Genomic DNA, 26682 nt, shown 5'->3' with positions numbered 1-26682 from the left:
CCCTGTATCTCTCTTTCTAAACCTGTATCTCTCTTCCTAACCCTGTAACTCTCTACCTATCCCTGTATCTCTCATTCTAACCATGTATCTCTTTTTTAATCCTATTTCTCTGTTTCCAAACCTGTATTCTCTTTTCCTAACCCTGAATCTCTTTCTAACCCTGAATCTCTTTCTAACCCTGTATCTCTCTTTCTAAAACTGTATCTCTCTTTCTAAACCTGTATCTCTCTTTCTAACCATGTATCTCTTTTTTTTAACCCTATTTCTCTGTTTCCAAACCTGTATTCTCTCTTCCTAACCCTGTATCTCTCTTCCTAACACTGTATCTCTCTTCCTAACCCTGTATTTCTCTTCCTAACCCTGCATCTCTCTTCCTAACCCTGTATCTCTCTTTCTAACCCTGAATCTCTATTTTTAACCCTTTATCTCTGTTTCCAAACCTGTATTCTCTCTTCCTAACCCTGTATCTCTCTTTCTAAACCTGTATCTCTCTTTCTAAACCTGTATCTCTCTTTTTAACCCTGTATCTCTCTTTCTAAACCTGTATCTCTCTTCCTAACCCTGCATCTCTCTTCCTAACCCTGTATCTCTCTTTCTAAACCTGTATCTCTCTTTCTAAACCTGTATCTCTCTTTCTAAACCTGTATCTCTCTTCCTAACCCTGCATCTCTCTTCCTAACCCTGAATCTCTTTCTAAACCTGTATCTCTCTTTCTAAAGCTGTATCTCTCTTCCTAAACCTGTATCTCTTCCTAACCCTGTATCTCTCTTCCTAACCCTGAATCCCTCTTCCTAACCCTGAATCTCTTTCTAACCCTGTATCTCTCTTCCTAACCCTGTATCTCTCTTTCTAAACGTGTATCTCTCTTCCTAACCCTGTATCTCTCTTCCTAACACTGTATCTCTCTTCCTAACCCTGTATTTCTCTTGCTAACCCTGCATCTCTCTTCCTAACCCTGTATCTCTCTTCCTAACCCTGTATCTCTCTATCTAACCCTGAATCTCTATTTTTAACCCTTTATCTCTGTTTCCAAACCTGTGTCTCTATTCATAACCCTGTATCTCTCTTTTTAACCCTGTATCTCTCTTTTTAACCCTGTATCTCTCTTAATAACCCTGTATCTCTCTTGCTAACCCTGTATTTCTCTTCCTAACCCTGCATCTCTCTTCCTAACCCTGCATCTCTCTTCCTCACCCTGTATCTCTTCCTTACCCTGAATCTCTCTTCCTAACCCTGTATCTCTCATTCTAACCCTGAATCTCTCTTCCTAACACTGAATCTCTTTTTAACCCTGTATCTCTCTTTCTAAACCTGTATCTCACTTCCTAACCCTTTAACTCTCTACCTATCCCTGTATCTCTCTTTGTAAACCTGTATCTCTCATTCTAACCATGTATCTCTTTTTTAACCCTATTTCTCTGTTTCCAAACCTGTATTCTCTTTTCCTAACCCTGAATCTCTTTCTAACCCTGAATCTCTTTCTAACCCTGTATCTCTCTTTCTAACCCTGTATCTCTCTTTCTAAACCTGTATCTCTCTTTCTAACCATGTATCTCTTTTTTTAACCCTATTTCTCTGTTTCCAAACCTGTATTCTCTCTTCCTAACCCTGAATCTCTCTTCCTAATCCTGAATCTCTTTCTAACCCTGTATCTCTTTCTAACCCTGTATCTCTCTTTCTAAACCTGTATCTCTCTTTCTAACCCTGTATCTCTCTTGCTAACCCTGTATCTCTCTTCCTAACCCTGTATTTCTCTTCCTAAACCTGTATCTCTTTCTAACCCTGTATCTCTCTTCCTAACACTGTATATCTCTTCATAACCCTGAATCTCGTTCTAAACCTGTATCTCTCTTCCTAACCTGTATGTCTCTTTTTAACCCTGAATCTCTCTTTCTAAACCTGTATCTCTCTTCCTAACCCGGTATCTCTCATTCTAACCCTGAATCTCTCTTCCTAACACTGAATCTCTTTCTAAACCTGAATCTCTCTTTCTAAACCTGTATCTCTCTTTTTAACCCTGTATCTCTCTTTCTAAACCTGTATCTCTCTTCCTAACCCTGTAACTCTCTACCTAACCCTGTATCTCTCTTTGTAAACCTGTATCTCTCATTCTAACCATGTATCTCTTTTTTAATCCTATTTCTCTGTTTCCAAACCTGTATTCTCTTTTCCTAACCCTGAATCTCTTTCTAACCCTGAATCTCTTTCTAACCCTGTATCTCTCTTTCTAACCCTGTATCTCTCTTTCTAAACCTGTATCTCTCTTTCTAACCATGTATCTCTTTTTTTTAACCCTATTTCTCTGTTTCCAAACCTGTATTCTCTCTTCCTAACCCTGTATCTCTCTTCCTAACACTGTATCTCTCTTCCTAACCCTGTATTTCTCTTCCTAACCCTGCATCTCTCTTCCTAACCCTGTATCTCTCTTTCTAACCCTGAATCTCTATTTTTAACCCTTTATCTCTGTTTCCAAACCTGTATTCTCTCTTCCTAACCCTGTATCTCTCTTTCTAAACCTGTACCTCTCTTTCTAAACCTGTATCTCTCTTTTTAACCCTGTATCTCTCATTCTAACCATGTATCTCTTTTTTAACCCTATTTCTCTGTTTCCAAACCTGTATTCTCTCTTTCTAATCCTGTATCTCTCTTTCTAAACCTGTATCTCTCTTTCTAAACCCATTTCTCTCTTCCTAACCCTGTATCTCTCTTTCTAAACCTGTATCTCTCTTTCTAACCCTGTATCTCTCTTGCAACCCCTGTATTTCTCTTCCTAACCCTGCATCTCTCTTTCTAACCCTGTATCTCTCTTCCTAACCCTGTATCTCTCTTCCTAACCCTGAATCTCTTTCTAAACCTGTATCTCTCTTCCTAACCTGTATCTCTCTTCCTAACCCTGAATCTCTCTTCCTAACCCTGAATCTCTCTTCCTAACTCTGAATCTCTTTCTAAACCTGTATCTCTCTTCCAAACCCTAAATCTCTTTCTAAACCTGTATCTCTCTTTCTAAACATGTATCTCTCTTCCTAACCCTGTATCTCTCTTCCTAACCCTGTATATCTTCCTAAACCTGTAACTCTCTTCCTAACCTGTATCTCTCTTCCTAACCTGTATCTCTCTTCCTAACCTGTATCTCTCTTCCTAACCTTTATCTCTCTTCCTAACCCTGAATCTCTCTTCCTAACCCTGTATCTCTCTTTCTAAACCTGTATCTCTCTTTCTAACCCTGTATCTCTCTTGCTAACCCTGTATCTCTCTTCCTAACCCTGTATTTCTCTTCCTAAACCTGTATCTCTTTCTAACCCTGTATCTCTCTTCCTAACCTGTATGTCTCTTTTTAACCCTGAATCTCTCTTTCTAAACCTGTATCTCTCTTCCTAACCCGGTATCTCTCATTCTAACCCTGAATCTCTCTTCCTAACACTGAATCTCTTTCTAAACCTGAATCTCTCTTTCTAAACCTGTATCTCTCTTTTTAACCCTGTATCTCTCTTTCTAAACCTGTATCTCTCTTCCTAACCCTGTAACTCTCTACCTATCCCTGTATCTCTCTTTGTAAACCTGTATCTCTCATTCTAACCATGTATCTCTTTTTTAATCCTATTTCTCTGTTTCCAAACCTGTATTCTCTTTTCCTAACCCTGAATCTCTTTCTAACCCTGAATCTCTTTCTAACCCTGTATCTCTCTTTCTAACCCTGTATCTCTCTTTCTAAACCTGTATCTCTCTTTCTAACCATGTATCTCTTTTTTTAACCCTATTTCTCTGTTTCCAAACCTGTATTCTCTCTTCCTAACCCTGTATCTCTCTTCCTAACACTGTATCTCTCTTCCTAACCCTGTATTTCTCTTCCTAACCCTGCATCTCTCTTCCTAACCCTGTATCTCTCTTTCTAACCCTGAATCTCTATTTTTAACCCTTTATCTCTGTTTCCAAACCTGTATTCTCTCTTCCTAACCCTGTATCTCTCTTTCTAAACCTGTATCTCTCTTTCTAAACCTGTATCTCTCTTTTTAACCCTGTATCTCTCATTCTAACCATGTATCTCTTTTTTAACCCTATTTCTCTGTTTCCAAACCTGTATTCTCTCTTTCTAATCCTGTATCTCTCTTTCTAAACCTGTATCTCTCTTTCTAAACCCATTTCTCTCTTCCTAACCCTGTATCTCTCTTTCTAAACCTGTATCTCTCTTTCTAACCCTGTATCTCTCTTGCAACCCCTGTATTTCTCTTCCTAACCCTGCATCTCTCTTTCTAACCCTGTATCTCTCTTCCTAACCCTGTATCTCTCTTCCTAACCCTGAATCTCTTTCTAAACCTGTATCTCTCTTCCTAACCTGTATCTCTCTTCCTAACCCTGAATCTCTCTTCCTAACCCTGAATCTCTCTTCCTAACTCTGAATCTCTTTCTAAACCTGTATCTCTCTTCCAAACCCTAAATCTCTTTCTAAACCTGTATCTCTCTTTCTAAACATGTATCTCTCTTCCTAACCCTGTATCTCTCTTCCTAACCCTGTATATCTTCCTAAACCTGTAACTCTCTTCCTAACCTGTATCTCTCTTCCTAACCTGTATCTCTCTTCCTAACCTGTATCTCTCTTCCTAACCTTTATCTCTCTTCCTAACCCTGAATCTCTCTTCCTAACCCTGTATCTCTCTTTCTAAACCTGTATCTCTCTTTCTAAACCTGTATCTCTCTTTCTAAACCTGTATCTCTCTTCCTAACCCTGCATCTCTCTTCCTAACCCTGAATCTCTTTCTAAACCTGTATCTCTCTTTCTAAAGCTGTATCTCTCTTCCTAAACCTGTATCTCTTCCTAACACTGTATCTCTCTTCCTAACCCTGTATTTCTCTTCCTAACCCTGCATCTCTCTTCCTAACCCTGTATCTCTCTTTCTAACCCTGAATCTCTATTTTTAACCCTTTATCTCTGTTTCCAAACCTGTATTCTCTCTTCCTAACCCTGTATCTCTCTTTCTAAACCTGTATCTCTCTTCCTAACCCTGCATCTCTCTTCCTAACCCTGTATCTCTCTTCCTAACCCTGTATCTCTCTTTCTAACCCTGAATCTCTATTTTTAACCCTTTATCTCTGTTTCCAAACCTGTGTCTTTATTCATAACCCTGTATCTCTCTTTTTAACCCTGTATCTCTCTTTTTAACCCTGTATCTCTCTTAATAACCCTGTATCTCTCTTGCTAACCCTGTATTTCTCTTCCTAACCCTGCATCTCTCTTCCTAACCCTGCATCTCTCTTCCTCACCCTGTATCTCTTCCTTACCCTGAATCTCTCTTCCTAACGCTGTATCTCTCATTCTAACCCTGAATCTCTCTTCCTAACACTGAATCTCTTTTTAACCCTGTATCTCTCTTTCTAAACCTGTATCTCTCATTCTAACCATGTATCTCTTTTTTAACCCTATTTCTCTGTTTCCAAACCTGTATTCTCTTTTCCTAACCCTGAATCTCTTTCTAACCCTGAATCTCTTTCTAACCCTGTATCTCTCTTTCTAACCCTGTATCTCTCTTTCTAAACCTGTATCTCTCTTTCTAACCATGTATCTCTTTTTTTACCCTATTTCTCTGTTTCCAAACCTGTATTCTCTCTTCCTAACCCTGAATCTCTCTTCCTAATCCTGAATCTCTTTCTAACCCTGTATCTCTTTCTAACCCTGTATCTCTCTTTCTAAACCTGTATCTCTCTTTCTAACCCTGTATCTCTCTTGCTAACCCTGTATCTCTCTTCCTAACCCTGTATTTCTCTTCCTAAACCTGTATCTCTTTCTAACCCTGTATCTCTCTTCCTAACCCTGTATCTCTCTTCCTAACCCTGAATCTCTTTCTAAACCTGTATCTCTCTTCCTAACCCGGTATCTCTCATTCTAACCCTGAATCTCTCTTCCTAACACTGAATCTCTTTCTAAACCTGAATCTCTCTTTCTAAACCTGTATCTCTCTTTCTAAACCTGTATCTCTCTTTCTAACCCTGCATCTCTCTTCCTAACCCTGTATCTCTCTTCCTAACCCTGTATCTCTCTTTCTAACCCTGAATCTCTATTTTTAACCCTTTATCTCTGTTTCCAAACCTGTGTCTTTATTCATAACCCTGTATCTCTCTTTTTAACCCTGTATCTCTCTTTTTAACCCTGTATCTCTCTTAATAACCCTGTATCTCTCTTGCTAACCCTGTATTTCTCTTCCTAACCCTGCATCTCTCTTCCTAACCCTGCATCTCTCTTCCTCACCCTGTATCTCTTCCTTACCCTGAATCTCTCTTCCTAACGCTGTATCTCTCATTCTAACCCTGAATCTCTCTTCCTAACACTGAATCTCTTTTTAACCCTGTATCTCTCTTTCTAAACCTGTATCTCACTTCCTAACCCTTTAACTCTCTACCTATCCCTGTATCTCTCTTTGTAAACCTGTATCTCTCATTCTAACCATGTATCTCTTTTTTAACCCTATTTCTCTGTTTCCAAACCTGTATTCTCTTTTCCTAACCCTGAATCTCTTTCTAACCCTGAATCTCTTTCTAACCCTGTATCTCTCTTTCTAACCCTGTATCTCTCTTTCTAAACCTGTATCTCTCTTTCTAACCATGTATCTCTTTTTTTAACCCTATTTCTCTGTTTCCAAACCTGTATTCTCTCTTCCTAACCCTGAATCTCTCTTCCTAATCCTGAATCTCTTTCTAACCCTGTATCTCTTTCTAACCCTGTATCTCTCTTTCTAAACCTGTATCTCTCTTTCTAACCCTGTATCTCTCTTGCTAACCCTGTATCTCTCTTCCTAACCCTGTATTTCTCTTCCTAAACCTGTATCTCTTTCTAACCCTGTATCTCTCTTCCTAACCCTGTATCTCTCTTCCTAACCCTGAATCTCTTTCTAAACCTGTATCTCTCTTCCTAACCCGGTATCTCTCATTCTAACCCTGAATCTCTCTTCCTAACACTGAATCTCTTTCTAAACCTGAATCTCTCTTTCTAAACCTGTATCTCTCTTTTTAACCCTGTATCTCTCTTTCTAAACCTGTATCTCTCTTCCTAACCCTGTAACTCTCTACCTATCCCTGTATCTCTCTTTGTAAACCTGTATCTCTCATTCTAACCATGTATCTCTTTTTTAATCCTATTTCTCTGTTTCCAAACCTGTATTCTCTTTTCCTAACCCTGAATCTCTTTCTAACCCTGAATCTCTTTCTAACCCTGTATCTCTCTTTCTAACCCTGTATCTCTCTTTCTAAACCTGTATCTCTCTTTCTAACCATGTATCTCTTTTTTTAACCCTATTTCTCTGTTTCCAAACCTGTATTCTCTCTTCCTAACCCTGTATCTCTCTTCCTAACACTGTATCTCTCTTCCTAACCCTGTATTTCTCTTCCTAACCCTGCATCTCTCTTCCTAACCCTGTATCTCTCTTTCTAACCCTGAATCTCTATTTTTAACCCTTTATCTCTGTTTCCAAACCTGTATTCTCTCTTCCTAACCCTGTATCTCTCTTTCTAAACCTGTATCTCTCTTTCTAAACCTGTATCTCTCTTTTTAACCCTGTATCTCTCATTCTAACCATGTATCTCTTTTTTAACCCTATTTCTCTGTTTCCAAACCTGTATTCTCTCTTTCTAATCCTGTATCTCTCTTTCTAAACCTGTATCTCTCTTTCTAAACCCATTTCTCTCTTCCTAACCCTGTATCTCTCTTTCTAAACCTGTATCTCTCTTTCTAACCCTGTATCTCTCTTGCAACCCCTGTATTTCTCTTCCTAACCCTGCATCTCTCTTTCTAACCCTGTATCTCTCTTCCTAACCCTGTATCTCTCTTCCTAACCCTGAATCTCTTTCTAAACCTGTATCTCTCTTCCTAACCTGTATCTCTCTTCCTAACCCTGAATCTCTCTTCCTAACCCTGAATCTCTCTTCCTAACTCTGAATCTCTTTCTAAACCTGTATCTCTCTTCCAAACCCTAAATCTCTTTCTAAACCTGTATCTCTCTTTCTAAACATGTATCTCTCTTCCTAACCCTGTATCTCTCTTCCTAACCCTGTATATCTTCCTAAACCTGTAACTCTCTTCCTAACCTGTATCTCTCTTCCTAACCTGTATCTCTCTTCCTAACCTTTATCTCTCTTCCTAACCCTGAATCTCTCTTCCTAACCCTGAATCTCTCTTCCAAACCCAAAATCTCTTTTTAAACCTGTATCTCTCTTTCTAAACCTGTATCTCTCTTTCTAAACCCATATCTCTCTTCCTAACCATGTATCTCTCTTTCTAAACCTGTATCTCTCTTTCTAACCCTGTATCTCTCTTGCTAACCCTGCATTTCTCTTCCTAACCCTGTATTTCTCTTCCTAAACCTGTATCTCTTTCTAATCCTGTATCTCTCTTCCTAACCCTGTATCTCTCTTCCTAACCCTGAATCTCTTTCTAAACCTGTATCTCTCTTCCTAACCTGTATCTCTCTTCCTAACCCTGAATCTCTCTTCCTAACCCTGTATCTCTCTTGCTAACCCTGCATTTCTCTTCCTAACCCTGTATTTCTCTTCCTAAACCTGTATCTCTTTCTAATCCTGTATCTCTCTTCCTAACCCTGTATCTCTCTTCCTAACCCTGAATCTCTTTCTAAACCTGTATCTCTCTTCCTAACCTGTATCTCTCTTCCTAACCCTGAATCTCTCTTCCTAACCCTGTATCTCTCTTTCTAAACCTGTATCTCTTTCTAAACCTGTATCTCTCTTGCTAACCCTGTATTTCTCTTCCTAACCCTGTATCTCTCTTCCTAACCCTGTATTTCTCTTCCTAAACCTGTATCTCTTTCTAACCCTGTATCTCTCTTCCTAAACCTGTATCTCTTTCTAACCCTGTATCTCTCTTCCTAACCCTGTATCTCTCTTCCTAACCCTGTCTCTCTCTTCCTAACCCTGAATCTCTCTTTCTAACCCTGTATCTCTCTTGCTAACCCTGTATTTATCTTCCTAACCCTGTATCTCTCTTCCTAACCCTGTATCTCTCTTCCTAAACCTGTATCTCTCTTTCTAAATCCATATCTCTCTTCCTAACCCTGTATCTCTCTTTCTAAACCTGTATCTCTTTCTAACCCTGTATCTCTCTTCCTAACCCTGTATCTCTCTTCCTAACCCTGTATCTCTCTTCCTAACCCTGTATCTCTCTTCCTAACCCTGAATCTCTCTTCCAAACCCTAAATCTCTTTCTATAACCCTGGGTCTCTCTCTTACCCTGTATCTCACTTTCTATATCTCTCTTCCTAAACCTGTATCTCTTTTTTAACCCTGTATCTCTCTTTCTAAACCTGTATCTCTCTTTCTACCCCTGTATCTCTCTTTCTAAACCTGTATCTCTCTTCCTAACCCTGTCTCTCTCTTCCTAACCCTGAATCTCTTTCTAAACCTGTATATCTCTTCCTAAACCTGTATCTCTCTTTCTAAATCCATATCTCTTTTCCTAACCCTGTATCTCTCTTTCTAAACCTGTATCTCTCTTTCTAACCCTGTATCTCTCTTGCTAACCCTGTATTTATCTTCCTAACCCTGTATCTCTCTTCCTAACCCTGTATCTCTCTTCCTAAACCTGTATCTCTCTTTCTAAATCCATATCTCTCTTCCTAACCCTGTATCTCTCTTTCTAAACCTGTATCTCTTTCTAACCCTGTATCTCTCTTCCTAACCCTGTATCTCTCTTCCTAACCCTGTATCTCTCTTCCTAACCCTGTATCTCTCTTCCTAACCCTGAATCTCTCTTCCAAACCCTAAATCTCTTTCTATAACCCTGGGTCTCTCTCTTACCCTGTATCTCACTTTCTATATCTCTCTTCCTAAACCTGTATCTCTTTTTTAACCCTGTATCTCTCTTTCTAAACCTGTATCTCTCTTTCTACCCCTGTATCTCTCTTTCTAAACCTGTATCTCTCTTCCTAACCCTGTAACTCTCTACCTAACCCTGTATCTCTCTTTGTAAACCTGTATCTCTCATTCTAACCATGTATCTCTCTTCCTAATCCTGAATCTCTTTCTAACCCTGTATCTCTCTTTCTAAACCTGTATCTCTCTTTCTAAACCCATATCTCTCTTCCTAACCCTGTATCTCTCTTTTATATCTATCTCTCTTTTAACCCTTTTTTGTATCTATCTCTCTTTTAACCCTATTTCTCTGTTTCCAAACCTGTATTCTCTCTTCCTAACCCTGTGTCTCTCTTTCTAAAACTGTATCTCTCTTCCTAACCCTGAATCTCTCTTCCTAATCCTGAATCTCTTTCTAACCCTGTATCTCTCTTTCTAAACCTGTATCTCTCTTTCTAAACCCATATCTCTCTTCCTAACCCTGTATCTCTCTTTCTAAACCTGTATCTCTCTTTCTAACCCTGTATCTCTCTTGCTAACCCTGTATCTCTCTTCCTAACCCTGTATTTCTCTTCCTAAACCTGTATCTCTTTCTAACCCTGTATCTCTCTTCCTAACCCTGTATCTCTCTTCCTAACCCTGAATCTCTTTCTAAACCTGTATCTCTCTTCCTAACCTGTATGTCTCTTTTTAACCCTGTATCTCTCTTTCTAAACCTGTATCTCTCTTCCTAACCCTGTAACTCTCTACCTATCCCTGTATCTCTCTTTGTAAACCTGTATCTCTCATTCTAACCATGTATCTCTTTTTTAATCCTATTTCTCTGTTTCCAAACCTGTATTCTCTTTTCCTAACCCTGAATCTCTTTCTAACCCTGAATCTCTTTCTAACCCTGTATCTCTCTTTCTAACCCTGTATCTCTCTTTCTAAACCTGTATCTCTCTTTCTAACCATGTATCTCTTTTTTTTAACCCTATTTCTCTGTTTCCAAACCTGTATTCTCTCTTCCTAACCCTGTATCTCTCTTCCTAACACTGTATCTCTCTTCCTAACCCTGTATTTCTCTTCCTAACCCTGCATCTCTCTTCCTAACCCTGTATCTCTCTTTCTAACCCTGAATCTCTATTTTTAACCCTTTATCTCTGTTTCCAAACCTGTATTCTCTCTTCCTAACCCTGTATCTCTCTTTCTAAACCTGTATCTCTCTTTCTAAACCTGTATCTCTCTTTTTAACCCTGTATCTCTCTTTCTAAACCTGTATCTCTCTTCCTAACCCTGCATCTCTCTTCCTAACCCTGTATCTCTCTTTCTAAACCTGTATCTCTCTTTCTAAACCTGTATCTCTCTTTCTAAACCTGTATCTCTCTTCCTAACCCTGAATCTCTCTTCCTAACCCTGAATCTCTTTCTAAACCTGTATCTCTCTTTCTAAAGCTGTATCTCTCTTCCTAAACCTGTATCTCTTCCTAACCCTGTATCTCTCTTCCTAACCCTGAATCCCTCTTCCTAACCCTGAATCTCTTTCTAACCCTGTATCTCTCTTCCTAACCCTGTATCTCTCTTTCTAAACGTGTATCTCTCTTCCTAACCCTGTATCTCTCTTCCTAACACTGTATCTCTCTTCCTAACCCTGTATTTCTCTTGCTAACCCTGCATCTCTCTTCCTAACCCTGTATCTCTCTTCCTAACCCTGTATCTCTCTTTCTAACCCTGAATCTCTATTTTTAACCCTTTATCTCTGTTTCCAAACCTGTGTCTCTATTCATAACCCCGTATCTCTCTTTTTAACCCTGTATCTCTCTTTTTAACCCTGTATCTCTCTTAATAACCCTGTATCTCTCTTGCTAACCCTGTATTTCTCTTCCTAACCCTGCATCTCTCTTCCTAACCCTGCATCTCTCTTCCTCACCCTGTATCTCTTCCTTACCCTGAATCTCTCTTCCTAACCCTGTATCTCTCATTCTAACCCTTAATCTCTCTTCCTAACACTGAATCTCTTTTTAACCCTGTATCTCTCATTCTAACCATGTATCTCTTTTTTAACCCTATTTCTCTGTTTCCAAACCTGTATTCTCTTTTCCTAACCCTGAATCTCTTTCTAACCCTGAATCTCTTTCTAACCCTGTATCTCTCTTTCTAACCCTGTATCTCTCTTTCTAAACCTGTATCTCTCTTTCTAACCATGTATCTCTTTTTTTAACCCTATTTCTCTGTTTCCAAACCTGTATTCTCTCTTCCTAACCCTGTATCTCTCTTTCTAAACCTGTATCTCTCTTCCTAACCCTGCATCTCTCTTCCTAACCCTGAATCTCTTTCTAAACCTGTATCTCTCTTTCTAAAGCTGTATCTCTCTTCCTAAACCTGTATCTCTTCCTAACCCTGTATCTCTCTTCCTAACCCTGAATCCCTCTTCCTAACCCTGAATCTCTTTCTAACCATGTATCTCTCTTCCTAACCCTGTATCTCTCTTTCTAAACCTGTATCTCTCTTCCTAACCCTGTATCTCTCTTCCTAACACTGTATCTCTCTTCCTAACCCTGTATTTCTCTTCCTAACCCTGCATCTCTCTTCCTAACCCTGTATCTCTCTTCCTAACCCTGTATCTCTCTTTCTAACCCTGAATCTCTATTTTTAACCCTATTTCTCTGTTTCCAAACCTGTGTCTCTATTCATAACCCCGTATCTCTCTTTTTAACCCTGTATCTCTCTTTCTAAACCTGTATCTCTCTTTCTAACCATGTATGTCTTTTTTAACCCTGTATCTCTGTTTCCAAACCTGTATCTCTCTTCCTAACCCTGAATCTCTCTTTCTAAACCTGAATCTCTCTTTCTAAGCCTGTATCACTCTTCCTAAACCTGTATCTCTCATTCTAAACCTGTATCTCTCTTCCAAAACCTGTATATCTCATTGTAAACCTGTATCTCTCATTTTAACGATGTATCTCTCTTTCTAACCCTGAATCTCTATTTTTAACCCTTTATCTCTGTTTCCAAACCTGTATCTCTCTTTCTAACCCTGTATCTCTCTTTCTAAACCTGTATCTCTTTCTAAACCTGTATCTCTTTCTAAGTCTGTATCTCTCTTCCTAACCCTGTGTCTCTCTTTCTAACCCTGTATCTCTCTTTCTAACCCTGTATCTCTCTTTCTAACCCTGTATCTCTCTTTCTAACCCTGTATCTCTCTTTCTAACCCTTTATCTCTTTCTCTTTCTAACCCTGTATCTCTTTCTCTCTCTAACCCTGCATCTCTTTCTCTCTCTAACCCTGAATCTCTCTTTCAAACCTTGAATCTCTCTTCCTAACCCTGTATCTCTCTTCCTAACCCTGAATCTCTTCCTAACCCTGTATCTCTCTTCCTAACCCTGAATCTCTTTCTAACCATGTATCTCTCTTTCTAACCCTGTATCTCTCTTCCTAAACCCGTATGTCTCTTTCTAACCCTGTATCTCTCTTCCTAAACCCGTATCTCTCGTTCTAAACCTGTATGTCTCTTTGTAAACCTGAATCTCTCTTTTTAACCCTGTATCTCTTTCTAAACCGGTATCTCTCTTCCTAACCGGTATCTCTCTTCCTAACCCTGAATCTCTCTTCCTAACCCTGAATCTCTCTTCCTAACCCTGAATCTCTTTCTAAACCTGTATCTCTCTTCCTAACCCTAAATCTCTTTCTAATCCTGTATCTCTCTTTCTAAACCTGTATCTCTCCTTTTAACCCTGTATCTCTCTTCCTAAACCTGTATCTCTCTTTTTAACCCTGTATCTCTCTTTCTAAACCTGAATCTCTCTTTTTAACCCTGTATCTCTCTTTCTAAACCTGTATCTCTCTTCCTAACCTGTATCTTTCTGCCTAACCTTTTATCTTTCTGTCTAACCCTGTTTCTCTCTTTCTAACCCTGTATCTCTCTTTCTAAACCTGAGTCTCTCTTTTTAACCCTGTATCTCTCTTTCTAACCCTGTATCTCTCTTCCTAAACCTGGATCTCTTTCTAACCCTGTATCTCTTTCTAACCCTGTATCTCTCTTCCTAAACCTGTATCTCTCTTCCTAACCCTGTATCTCTCTTTCTAACCCTGTATCTCTCTTCCTAAACCTGTATCTCTTTCTAACCCTGTATCTCTCTTCATAACCCTGTATCTCTGTTCCTAACCTGTATCTTTCTTCCTAACACTGAATCTCTTTCTAAGCCTGTATCACTCTTCCTAAACCTGTATCTCTTGTTCTAAACCTGTATCTCTCTTCCTAAACCGGTATGTCTCTTTGTAAACCCCTATCTCTCATTCTAACCATGTATCTCTATTTTTAACCCTGTATCTCTGTTTCCAAACCTGTATCTCTCTTCCTAACCCTGTATCTCTCTTTCTAACCCTGTATCTCCCTTCCTAAACCTGTATATCTCTTCCTAACCCTGTATCTCTCTTCCTAACCCTGTATCTCTCTTTCTAACCCTGTATCTCTCTTCCTAAACCCACCCGTATGTCTCTTTCTAACCCTGTATCTCTCTTCCTAACCCTGAATCTCTTTCTAAGCCTGTATCACTCTTCCTAAACCTGTATCTCTTGTTCTAAACCTGTATCTCTCTTCCTAAACCTGTATGTCTCTTTGTAAACCCCTATCTCTCATTCTAACCATGTATCTCTATTTTTAACCCTGTATCTCTGTTTCCAAACCTGTATCTCTCTTCCTAACCCTGTATCTCTCTTTCTAAACCTCTATCTCTCTTTCTAAACCTGTATATCTCTTCCTAACCCTGGATCTCTCTTCCTAAACCTGTATGTCTCTTTGTAAACCCCTATCTCTCATTCTAACCATGTATCTCTATTTTTAACCCTGTATCTCTGTTTCCAAACCTGTATCTCTCTTCCTAACCCTGTATCTCTATTTCTAACCCTGTATCTCTTCCTAAACCTGTATCTCTCTTCCTAACCCTGTATCTCTCTTCCTAACCCCGAACTCTTTCTAACCCTGTATCTCTCTTTCTAAACCTGTATTTCTCTTTCTAAACTGTATCGCTCTTCCTATCCCTGTATCTCTCTTTCTAACCATGAATCTCTTTCTAACCCTGTATCTCTCTTCCTAACCCTGTATCTCTCTTCCTAACCCTGTATCTCTCTTCCTAACCCTGTATCTCTCTTTCTAACACTGTATCTCTCTTCCTAACCCAGTATCTCTCTTCCTAACCCTGTATTTCTCTTCCTAACCCTGTATTTCTCTTCCTAACCCTTTATCTCTCTTCCTAACCCTGTATCTCTCTTCCTAACCCTGTATCTCTCTTCCTAACCCTGTATCTCTCTTCCTAACCCTGTATTTCTCTTCCTAACCCTGTATCTCTCTTCCTAACCCTGTACCTCTCTTTCTAACCCTGTACCTCTCTTCCTAACCCTGTATCTCTCTTTCTAACCCTGAATCTCTTTCTAAGCCTGTATCACTCTTCCTAAACCTGTATCTCTCGTTCTAAACCTGTATGTCTCTTTGTAATCTTTGTAATCTCTCATTTTAACCATGTATCTCTATTTTTAACCCTGTATCTCTGTTTCCAAACCTGTATCTCTCTTCCTAACCCTGTATCTCTCTTTCTAAACCTCTATCTCTCTTTCTAAACCTGTATATCTCTTCCTAACCCTGGATCTCTCTTCCTAACCCTGAATCTCTCTTCCTAACCCTGAATCTCTCTTTCTAAACCTGAATCTCTCTTTTTAACCCTTTATCTCTATTTCTAAACCCGTATCTCTCTTTCTAAACCTGTATCTCTCTTTTTAACCCTGTATCTCTCTTCCTAACCTGTATCTTTCTGCCTAACCCTTTATCTTTCTGCCTAACCCTGTATCTCTCTTCCTAACCTGTATCTCTCTTCCTAACCCTGAATCTCTCTTCCTAACCACGAATCTCTCTTCCTAACCCTAAATCTCTTTCTAATCCTGTATCTCTCTTTCTAAACCTGTATCTCTCTTTTTAACCCTGTATCTCTCTTTCTAAACCTGTATCTCTCTTCCTAACCCTGTATCTCTCTTCCTAACCCTGTATCTCTCTTCCTAACCCTGTATCTCTCTTTCTAACCCTGTATCTCTCTTTCTAAACCTGTATCTCTCTTCCTAAACCTGTATCTCTCGTTCTAAACCTGTATCTCTCTTCCTAACCCTAAATCTCTTTCTAATCCTGTATCTCTCTTCCTAACCCTGTATCTCTCTTCCTAACCCTGAATCTCTTTCTAATCCTGTATCTCTCTTCCTAAACCTGTATCTCTCTTCCTAAACCTGTATGTCTCTTTGTAAACCTCTATCTCTCTTTCTAAACCTGTATCTCTATTCCTAACCCTGTATTTCTCTTCCTAACCCTGTATCTCTCTTACTAAACCTGCATCTCTCTTTCTAACCCTGTACATCTCTTCCTAAACCTGAATCTCTCTTTCTAACCCTGTATCTCTCTTCCTAACCCTGGATCTCTCTTCCTAACCCTGAATCTCTCTTCCTAACCCTGAATCTCTCTTTCTAAACCTGAATCTCTCTTTTTAACCCTTTATCTCTATTTCTAAACCTGTATCTCTCTTTCTAAACCTGTATCTCTCTTTTTAACCCTGTATCTCTCTTCCTAACCTGTATCTTTCTGCCTAACCCTTTATCTTTCTGCCTAACCCTGTATCTCTCTTCCTAACCTGTATCTCTCTTCCTAACCCTGAATCTCTCTTCCTAACCATGAATCTCTCTTCCTAACCCTAAATCTCTTTCTAATCCTGTATCTCTCTTTCTAAACCTGTATCTCTCTTTTTAACCCTGTATCTCTCTTTCTAAACCTGTATATCTCTTCCTAACCCTGTATCTCTCTTCCTAACCCTGTATCTCTCTTCCTAACCCTGTATCTCTCTTTCTAACCCTGTATCTCTCTTTCTAAACCTGTATCTCTCTTCCTAAACCTGTATCTCTCGTTCTAAACCTGTATCTCTCTTCCTAACCCTAAATCTCTTTCTAATCCTGTATCTCTCTTCCTAACCCTGTATCTCTCTTCCTAACCCTGAATCTCTTTCTAATCCTGTATCTCTCTTCCTAACCCTGTATCTCTCTTCCTAACCCTGTATCTCTCTTCCTAACCCTGTATCTCTCTTCCTACCCCTTTATCTCTCTTCCTAACCCTGTATCTCTCTTCCTAACCCTGTATCTCTCTTCCTAACCCTGTATTTCTCTTCCTAACCCTGTATCTCTCTTCCTAACCCTGCATCTCTCTTCCTAACCCTGCATCTCTCTTCCTAACCCTGTACCTCTCTTTCTAGCCCTGTACCTCTCTTCCTAACCCTGTATCTCTCTTTCTAACCCTGAATCTCTTTCTAAGCCTGTATCACTCTTCCTAAACCTGTATCTCTCGTTCTAAACCTGTATGTCTCTTTGTAATCTTTGTAATCTCTAATTTTAACCATGTATGTCTATTTTTAACCCTGTATCTCTGTTTCCAAACCTGTATCTCTCTTCCTAACCCTGTATCTCTCTTTCTAAACCTGGATCTCTCTTCCTAACCCTGAATCTCTCTTTTTAACCCTTTATCTCTCTTTCTAAACCTGTATCTCTCTTTCTAAACCTGTATCTCTCTTTTTAACCCTGTATCTCTCTTTCTAAACCTGAATCTCTCTTTTTAACCCTGTATCTCTCTTCCTAACCTGTATCTTTCTGCCTAACCCTTTATCTTTCTGCCTAACCCTGTTTCTCTCTTTCTAAACCTGTATCTCTCTTCCTAAACCTGTATCTCTCTTTTTAACCCTATAGCTCTTTCTAAACCTGAATCTCTCTTTTTAACCCTGTATCTCTCTTTCTAAACCTGTATCTCTCTTCCTAACCTGTATCTCTCTTCCTAACCATGAATCTCTCTTCCTAACCCTAAATCTCTTTCTAATCCTGTATCTCTCTTTCTAAACCTGTATCTCTCTTTTTAACCCTGTATCTCTCTTTATAAACCTGTATCTCTCTTCCTAAACCTGTATCTCTCTTCCTAACCCTGTATCTCTCTTTCTAACCCTGTATCTCTCTTTCTAAACCTATATCTCTCTTCCTAAACCTGCATCTCTCGTTCTAAACCTGTATCTCTCTTCCTAACCCGGTATCTCTCTTCCTAACCCTGCATCTCTCTTTCTAACCCTGTACCTCTCTTCCTAACCCTCATCTCTCTTTCTAACCCTTTATCTCTCTTCCTAACCCTTTATCTCTCTTCCTAACCCTGAATCTCTTTCTAAGCCTGTATCTCTCTTCCTAACCCTGAATCTCTTTCTAAGCCTGTATCACTCTTCCTAAACCTGTATCTCTCGTTCTAAACCTGTATGTCTCTTTGTAATCTTTGTAATCTCTCATTTTAACCATGTATGTCTATTTTTAACCCTGTATCTCTGTTTCCAAACCTGTATCTCTCTTCCTAACCCTGTATCTCTCTTTCTAAACCTGGATCTCTCTTCCTAACCCTGAATCTCTCTTTTTAACCCTTTATCTCTCTTTCTAAACCTGTATCTCTCTTTCTAAACCTGTATCTCTCTTTTTAACCCTGTATCTCTCTTTCTAAACCTGAATCTCTCTTTTTAACCCTGTATCTCTCTTCCTAACCTGTATCTTTCTGCCTAACCCTGTTTCTCTCTTTCTAACCCTGTAACTCTCTTCCTAAACCTGTATCTCTCTTTTTAACCCTATATCTCTTTCTAAACCTGAATCTCTCTTTTTAACCCTGTATCTCTCTTTCTAAACCTGTATCTCTCTTCCTAACCTGTATCTCTCTTCCTAACCATGAATCTCTCTTCCTAACCCTAAATCTCTTTCTAATCCTGTATCTCTCTTTCTAAACCTGTATCTCTCTTTTTAACCCTGTATCTCTCTTTATAAACCTGTATCTCTCTTCCTAACCCTGTATCTCTCTTCCTAACCCTGTATCTCTCTTTCTAACCCTGTATCTCTCTTTCTAAACCTATATCTCTCTTCCTAAACCTGCATCTCTCGTTCTAAACCTGTATCTCTCTTCCTAACCCTAAATCTCTTTCTAATCCTGTATCTCTCTTCCTAACCCTGTATCTCTCTTCCTAACCCTGAATCTCTTTCTAATCCTGTATCTCTCTTCCTAAACCTGTCTCTCTCTTCCTAACCCTATATTTCTCTTCCTAACCCGGTATCTCTCTTCCTAACCCTGCATCTCTCTTTCTAACCCTGTACCTCTCTTCCTAACCCTCATCTCTCTTTCTAACCCTTTATCTCTCTTCCTAACCCTTTATCTCTCTTCCTAACCCTGAATCTCTTTCTAAGCCTGTATCACTCTTCCTAAACCTGTATCTCTCTTTCTAACCCTGTATCTCTCTTTCTAACCCTGTATCTCTCTTTCTAACCCTGTATCTCTTTCTCTCTCTAACCCTGCATCTCTTTCTCTCTCTAACCCTGAATCTCTCTTTCAAACCTTGAATCTCTCTTCCTAACCCTGTATCTCTCTTCCTAACCCTGAATCTCTTTTTAACCCTGTATCTCTCTTCCTAAACCTGTATCTCTCTTTCTAAACCTGTATCTCTCTTCCTAACCCTGTATCTCTCTTTCTAACTCTGTATCTCTCTTCCTAACCCCGTATCTCTCTTTCTAACCCTGTATCTCTTTCTCTCTCTAACCCTGAATCTCTTTCAAACCGTGAATCTCTCTCTCTCTAACCCTGTATCTCTTTCTCTCTCTAACCCCAAATCTCTCTCAAACCCTAGATATCTCTCTCTAACCCGGCATCTCTCTTTCTAACCCTGTACCACCCACTTCTTGCTGCCTACAATGCTGTGACTGGGCAGAAACAGTGAATGACTGACCGCAAGCCTCAAACTTTCACGCAGGCACGCACACACAAACACACATTCTCTTCTCACCTCCATACCTGTAGCGTCCTCCCCACCCATGCTCACCATCCTACAGTGATGATTGGTCTCTCTCTCTCTCTCTCTCTCTCTCTCTCTCTCTCTCTCTCTCTCTCTCTCTCTCTCTCTCTCTCTTCCCCCCCCCCTCCCCCACACCTCCATACCTGTTGCATCCTCCCCAGCCCTGCTCCTCCTCCTACAGCCACTATGGGTAGTCCAGTCTGGGCAGAGACAAACTCTAACATGGGGGCCAGGGGTCCCCAGGCGGTGGGTGGTGGCCTCTCCTCCTCGTAGACCAGGCCCTGTAGGGGCCTCGCTGCCAGCAGGTCACACAGTTGGGACAGCAGAGTCTTAGGACTACTGTCATTCACCTGAAGAGGAAGTCATGACAGGGATAGGTTAGCTGCATTACTCACAGACTACAACATGATCTGAGGACTACTGTCATTCAGCTGAAGAGGAAGTCATGACAGGGATAGGTTAGCTGCATTACACACAGACTACAACATGATCTGAGGACTACAGTCATTCACCTGAAGTGGAAGTCATGACAGGGATAGGTTAGCTGCATTACACACGGACTACAACATGATCTGAGGACTACTGTCATTCACCTGAAGAGGAAGTCATGACAGGGATAGGTTAGCTGCATTTCACACAGACTACAACATGATCTGAGGACTACTGTCATTCACCTGAATAGGAAGTCATGACAGGGATAGGTTAGCTGCATTACACACAGACTACAACATGATTTTAGGACTACAGCCATTCACCTACAGAGGACACATGATCACATGGTAACAAAAATACATATATAGAGAAAGACATTGTGAAACTGTTCATGAGAAAGCAGATAAACAACAGTAAGGGACAGTACAGTGTACTGTCTTACCACTACTATCAGCGAGAGAGAGAGAAACCAAAGAGAGTGATAGAACAGAAAACAGAGACAGACAGGTGTACAGATGGACTACTGGCATTCGTCTGGACACGGAGCCATGATGAATGTAAGGTTACGTTACAATGTATGGTGAACACATTGGCGGTGTTGATTATACCCATATTAGCATACTACATACTTAAAGTCCATACTATTCACTCACCGTCGCATTCTACACCCCTACCGACCAAGCCCTCGCTAACCCGGGCAACGCAAGGCCAATTGTGCGTCGCCCCATGGACCAGGTTAGATAGAGTTTGATGACAAGGCTATCGGTTACATAGAGTTTAATGACAAGGCTATCGGTTACATAGAGTTTAATGACAAGGCTATCGGTTACATAGAGTTTAATGACAAGGCTATCGGTTACATAGAGTTTAATGACAAGGCTATCGGTTACATAGTGTTGTGGCCAAAAGTTTTGAGAATGACACAACTATTAATTTTCACAAAGTTTGCTGCTTCAGTTTCTTTAGATATTTTTGTCAGATGTTACTATGGAATACTGAAGTATAATTACAAGCATTTCATAAGTGTCAAAGGCATTTATTAACAATTACATGAAGTTGATGCAAAGAGTCAATATTTGCAGTGTTGACCCTTCTTTTTCAAGACCTCTGCAATCCGCCCTGGCATACTGTCAATTAACTTCTGGGCCACATCCTGACTGATGGCAGCCCATTCTTGCATAATCAATGCTTGGAGTTTGTCAGAATTTGTCCACCTCTTGAGGATTGACCACAAGTTCTCAATGGGTTTAAGGTCTCGAGAGTTTCCTGGCCATGGACCCCCAAAAAATTTTTTTTTTGTTCCCCGAGACACTTAGTTATCACTTTTGCCTTATGGCAAGGTGCTCCATCATGCTGGAAAAGGCATTGTTTGTCACCAAACTGTTGCTGGATGGTTGGGAGAAGTTGCTCTCGGAGGATGTGTTGGTACCATTCTTTATTCATGGCTGTGTTCTTAGGCAAAATTGTGAGTGAGCCCACTCCCTTGGCTGAGAAGCAAGCCCATCAGGATGCTTTACTATTGGCATGACACAGTACTGATGGTAGTGCTCACCTTGTCTTCTCCGGACAAGCTTTTTTTCCTGATACCCCAAACAATCAAAGGGGATTCATCAGAGAAAATGACTTTACCCCAGTCCTCAGCAGTCCAATCCCTGTACCTTTTGCAGAATATCAGTCTGTCCCTGATGTTTTTCCTGGATAGAAGTGGCTACTTTGCTGTCCTTCTTGACACCAGGCCATCCTCAAAAGTCTTCGCCTCACTGTGCATTCAAAACCACTCACATCTGCCTGCTGCCATTCCTGAGCAGGCTCTGTACTGGTGGTGCTCCAATCCCGCAGCTGAATCAACTTTAGGAGATGGTCCTGGCGCTAGCTGGACTTTCTTGGGCGCCCTGAAGCCTTCTTCATAACAATTGAACCGCTCTCTTTGAAGGGCAATCTTACTGGCAGCAATATCCTTGCATGTGAAGCCCTTTTTGTGCAAAGCAATGATGACGGCACGTGTTTCCTGGCAGGTAACCATGATTGACAGAGGAAGAACAATGATTCCAAGCACCACCCTCCTTTTGAAGCTTCCAGTCTGTTATTCAAACTCTATCAGCATGACAGAGTGATATCCAGCCTTGTCCTCATCAACACTCACACCTGTGTCAACGAGAGAATCACTGACATGATGTCAGCTGGTCCTTTTGTGGCAGGGCTGAAATCTAGTGGAAATGTATTTGGGGGATTCAGTTCATTTGCATTTGCATATGCAATTAATTGCAATTCATCTGATCACTCTTCATAACATTCTGGAGTATGTGCAAATTGCCATCATACAAATTGAGGCAGTAGACTTTGTGAAAATTAATATTTGTGTCATTCTCAACTTTTGGCAACAACTGTAGAGTTTAATGACAAGGCTATCGGTTAAATAGAGTTCAATGACAAGACTATCGGTTACATAGAGTTTAATGACAAGGCTATCGGTTAGATAGTTTGATGACAAGGCTATCGGTTAAATAGAGTTCAATGACAAGACTATCGGTTACATAGAGTTTAATGACAAGGCTATCGGTTAGATAGTTTGATGACAAGGCTATCGGTTAGATAGAGTTTAATGACAAGGCTATTGGTTACATAGAGTTTAATGACAAGGCTATCGATTACATAGAGTTTAATGACAAGGCTATCGGTTACATAGAGTTTAATGACAAGGCTATCGGTTAGATAGAGTTTGATGACAAGGCTATCGGTTACATAGAGTTCATGCAATGGTAGAAGAGCAGATGAATTAAGGAAACGCTTTCAGTTACTCTTATTTAGACACAACAGCATGAAGTCTCTTTACCTTAATACAGGTTAGCACTGTGGCTCCTATAGTTCTAGATCTATAGTACTGACATTATGACATAGAGTTGGCTATGTAACATGTGTCTCAGATAAGGATTGGGCCCTAGATGAATGGAATCCATTATTCCATTACTATGATGACTCTAAACCCTAAACAAGCCAGCTCTGACCCTTGAATCCATCACTGTCTTCCTTCCTATTCCACCATCACTGTATTCCCTGGACCCCCACCACCACCACCACCACACCACCCCTATATTTTCCCCTTATAATAATCATAGTACATGGTACTTATATTTGGCCCAATCCATTAGTGTCAGGTTAAGGTTCAGGCTGTAATGAATGGATCCATTATCACCATTACTACTATTACCCCCCAGAACAGCACAGTCTGGTCTCACCTGGAGCCAGATGACGTTAGCAGAGCCCCACTGGGTGATCACGCTCTCCCCCAGGGAGCTGTGTGCCCGACCAAACCCAGGGTAGAGCACCCTTCCCCCGGGCCCGGCCGCCGCCTCTACCTGCACGCTGGCCCCCGCGTGGATCACAGCGATGTTGAAGTTCATTATTGTCCCCGGGTCTCTCTCCCGCTCCCGGGGGCGGAGCAAGAGGTGTGGGGAGGGCGTGACTGGTCCTGCCCACTCCGCCAGGGCCAATAGGAGAGAGAGGGTGGGTATGGCGACCATTGCAATAGATCAATCAACCGTGGAGGGGGGAGGGGGCGGAGGGGGGTGGGGGGAGGGCGAAGCTGTAAAGCGCTCTAAGAGAGGGTGCCTATGAGAGAGAAAGAGACAGAAAGAACAAGAGAGAGAGACAGAGAGAAAGAGAGAGAGAACAAGAGAGAAGATATTGAGGAGTTTAGAAGACTTTGATGTTCTTGCAACATTCTCCCAGAATTGTAAGTTTGTTCACATAAGGAATGGCCTACACAGAGGGTGCAAAGCAAAGAGAGAGAGAGGGATGGAGAGACACGGGGGAGGGCGAACGAGAGGGAGAGGAGGAGAGAGAGAGTGTAATGGATTCTGAATCCAATCATGGGGTAATATAAGTTAGCTTTGGCTGGAGCAATACTGGAACAGCAATACGGTATAGAGAAGGGGAACAAACAATGGAGAGAGAGAGATGAGGAAAATATGGGGTGTGGGGGCAGAGGGAGAGGGAAGATGAAATAGGTGCTATTTAGGCTATAGGCTGAGAAGAAACAATATGAGCGAGAAGGGAAATATAAAGGAGAGAGATGGAGGGAGGGAGGGAGGGAGGGAGGGAGGGAGGGAGGGAGGGAGGGAGGGAGGGAGGGAGGGAGGGAGGGAGAGTGTAAATAGCAGACAGAGACAAAGATAGGGGTGGAGGTGGTTATTGTACTGCATGAATGATAACAATAATTAAGATCACTGCAAAACACACACACACACACACACACACACACACACACACACACACACACACACACAGAGATAAACATAATAATAGAGGGAGCTATAGGGGTTAATGCAGACCAAAACACAATGATACACGCAAACAATCACGCAAGAAGATAATGACTGCATGAGAGATAGCAAATAATTTTCAATTTACTTCCTGTGTCAACCTCCCTCCCTTCCACTCTCTGTTTCAACCTCCCCCTCACTTCTCTCTCTCACCCCATCACCTCCTCTCTCTCTCGCTCTCTTCCTCTCTCTCTCACTCAGTTTTCATGAATTCAGGTGCTAACACGATTTCTTTGATTAGTAGGGCTTGCTGACATGATATTCTCTCTTTCTCCCACCTTCCACCCCCTTCCTCTCCCTCCATTTCACAGTGCCTGTTCTTTGACCCTGACGAGTCCTTTGGAACAAATAGGGAAGGTGAAAAAAAGAGGACAGGAGGAAGGGACTGGAGGAATGAAAGACCGACAGAGAAAGACAGAGAGAGAGACGGGTAGAAATGTCGTCTGGGTAGAAATGCCGTCTGTTGAAAGAAGGTAAATAGAGTGAACATGAGTGAGAGGAGGACGGGTAGAGGAGAGGAAACAGGGGACTAAAGAGGGAATGAAGGGGGAGAGGAGAGGAGGGATAAAATATGGGTGAGAGCAGGAAAGAGAGAAATATTGATTACCATGATGTGTATACGTGTTTGGCCTAAACAAGCACACTGCCAATCCCGAGGTCTCGACTGACAGGGTGTGTGTTTGTGTGTGTGTGTGTGTGCGTGTGTGTGTGTACATGGCGTGCATGCACATGAGATCAAATCAAATCAAATGTTATTAGTCACATGTGCCGAATACAACAATACAGTGAAATACTTACTTACAAGCCCCTAAGCAACAATGCAGTTTAAAAAGAATAAGAAATAAAAGTAACAATTAGTTAAAGAGCAGCAGAAAAATAACAATAGCGAGACTATATACAGGGGGTACCGGTACCGAGTCAATGTGCAGGGGCACCGGTTAGTCAAAGTAATAGAGGTAATATGTACATGTAAGTAGAGTTATTAAAGTGACTATGCATAGATAATAACAGAGAGTAGCAGCGGTGTAAAATAAAGGGGGGGAGGGCTTTGCAAATAGTCTGGGTAGCCATTTGATTAGATGTTCAGGAGTCTATGGCTTGGGGGTAGAAACTGTTTAGAAGCCACTTGGATCTAGACTTGGCGCTCCGGTACCTCTTGTCGTGCTGTAGCAGAGAGAACAGTCTATGGCTTGGGGGTAGAAGCTGTTTAGAAGCCACTTGGATCTAGACTTGGTGCTCCGGTACCTCTTGCCGTGCTGTAGCAGAGAGAACAGTCTATGGCTTGGGGGTAGAAACTGTTTAGAAGCCACTTGGATCTAGACTTGGCGCTCCGGTACCTCTTGCCGTGCTGTAGCAGAGAGAACAGTCTATGGCTTGGGGGTAGAAGCTATTAGGAAGCCACTTGGATCTTGGCGCTCCGGTACCTCTTGCCGTGCTGTAGCAGAGAGAACAGTGACTTGGGTGGCTGGAGTCTTTGACAATTTTTAGGGCCTTCCTCTGACACCGCCTAGAGGTCCTGGATGGCAGGAAGCTGGCCCCAGTGATGTACTGGGCCGTATGCACTACCCTCTGTAGTGCCTTGTTGGAGGCCTAGCAGTTACCATACCAGGCTGTGATGCAACCATGCTCTCAAAGGTGCAGCTGTAGAACCTTTTGAGGATCTGAGGACCCAGGCCAAATCTTTTCAGTCTCCCGAGGGGGAATAGGTTTTGTCGTGCCCGCTTCACAAGTGTCTTGGTGTGCTTGGACCATGTTAGTTTGTTGGTGATGTGGACACCAACAGCCCTGTCCACTACAGCCCCGTCGATGAGAATGGGGGTGTGCTCGATCCTCCTTTTCCTGTAGTCCACAATCATCTCCTTTGTCTTGATCACGTTGAGGGAGAGGTTGTTGTCCTGGCACCACACGGCCAGGTCTCTGACTTCCTCCCTATAGGCTGTCTCGTCGTTGTCGGGGATCAGGCCTACCACTGTTGTGTCATCGGCAAACTTAATGATAGTGTTGGAGTCGTGCCTGGCCATGCAGTCATGAGTGAACAGGGAGTACAGGAGGGGACTGAGCACGCAACCCTGAGGGGCCCCTGTGTTGAGGATCAGCGTGGCGAATGTGTTGTTACCTACCCTTACTACCTGGGGGCAGCCCGTCAGGAAGTCCAGGGTCCAGTTGCAGAGGCAGGTGTTTAGCCCCAGGGTCCTTAGCTTATTGATGAGCTTTGAGGGC

At 41.4% G+C, this 26682-nt stretch overlaps 1 protein-coding gene across 1 annotated transcript in view; it reads right to left on the bottom strand.

Moving 5' to 3' along the window:
• The window catches only part of grin2db (glutamate ionotropic receptor NMDA type subunit 2D b), a 121088-nt gene extending 97339 nt beyond the window's left edge, over positions 1 to 23749 (bottom strand). The window contains exons 1-2 of the mRNA XM_090224934.1: positions 23377 to 23749; positions 19852 to 20058 (exon numbers count right to left, since the gene is read on the bottom strand). Of these exons, the coding sequence (XP_090081060.1) occupies positions 19852 to 20058; positions 23377 to 23661 (492 nt within the window). The 5' untranslated portion in view covers positions 23662 to 23749. The remainder of the gene's footprint in view (positions 1 to 19851; positions 20059 to 23376) is intronic.
• Between the last annotated feature and the right edge of the window lie 2933 nt (positions 23750 to 26682).

This window comes from Oncorhynchus mykiss, chromosome 3, assembly GCF_057628025.1.
Source record: "Oncorhynchus mykiss isolate SJ-2025 chromosome 3, ASM5762802v1, whole genome shotgun sequence".
Taxonomy (NCBI): domain Eukaryota; kingdom Metazoa; phylum Chordata; class Actinopteri; order Salmoniformes; family Salmonidae; genus Oncorhynchus; species Oncorhynchus mykiss.
The sequence above is the reverse complement of the archived record's forward strand: the minus strand, read 5'-3'. Positions and strand labels throughout refer to the sequence as shown.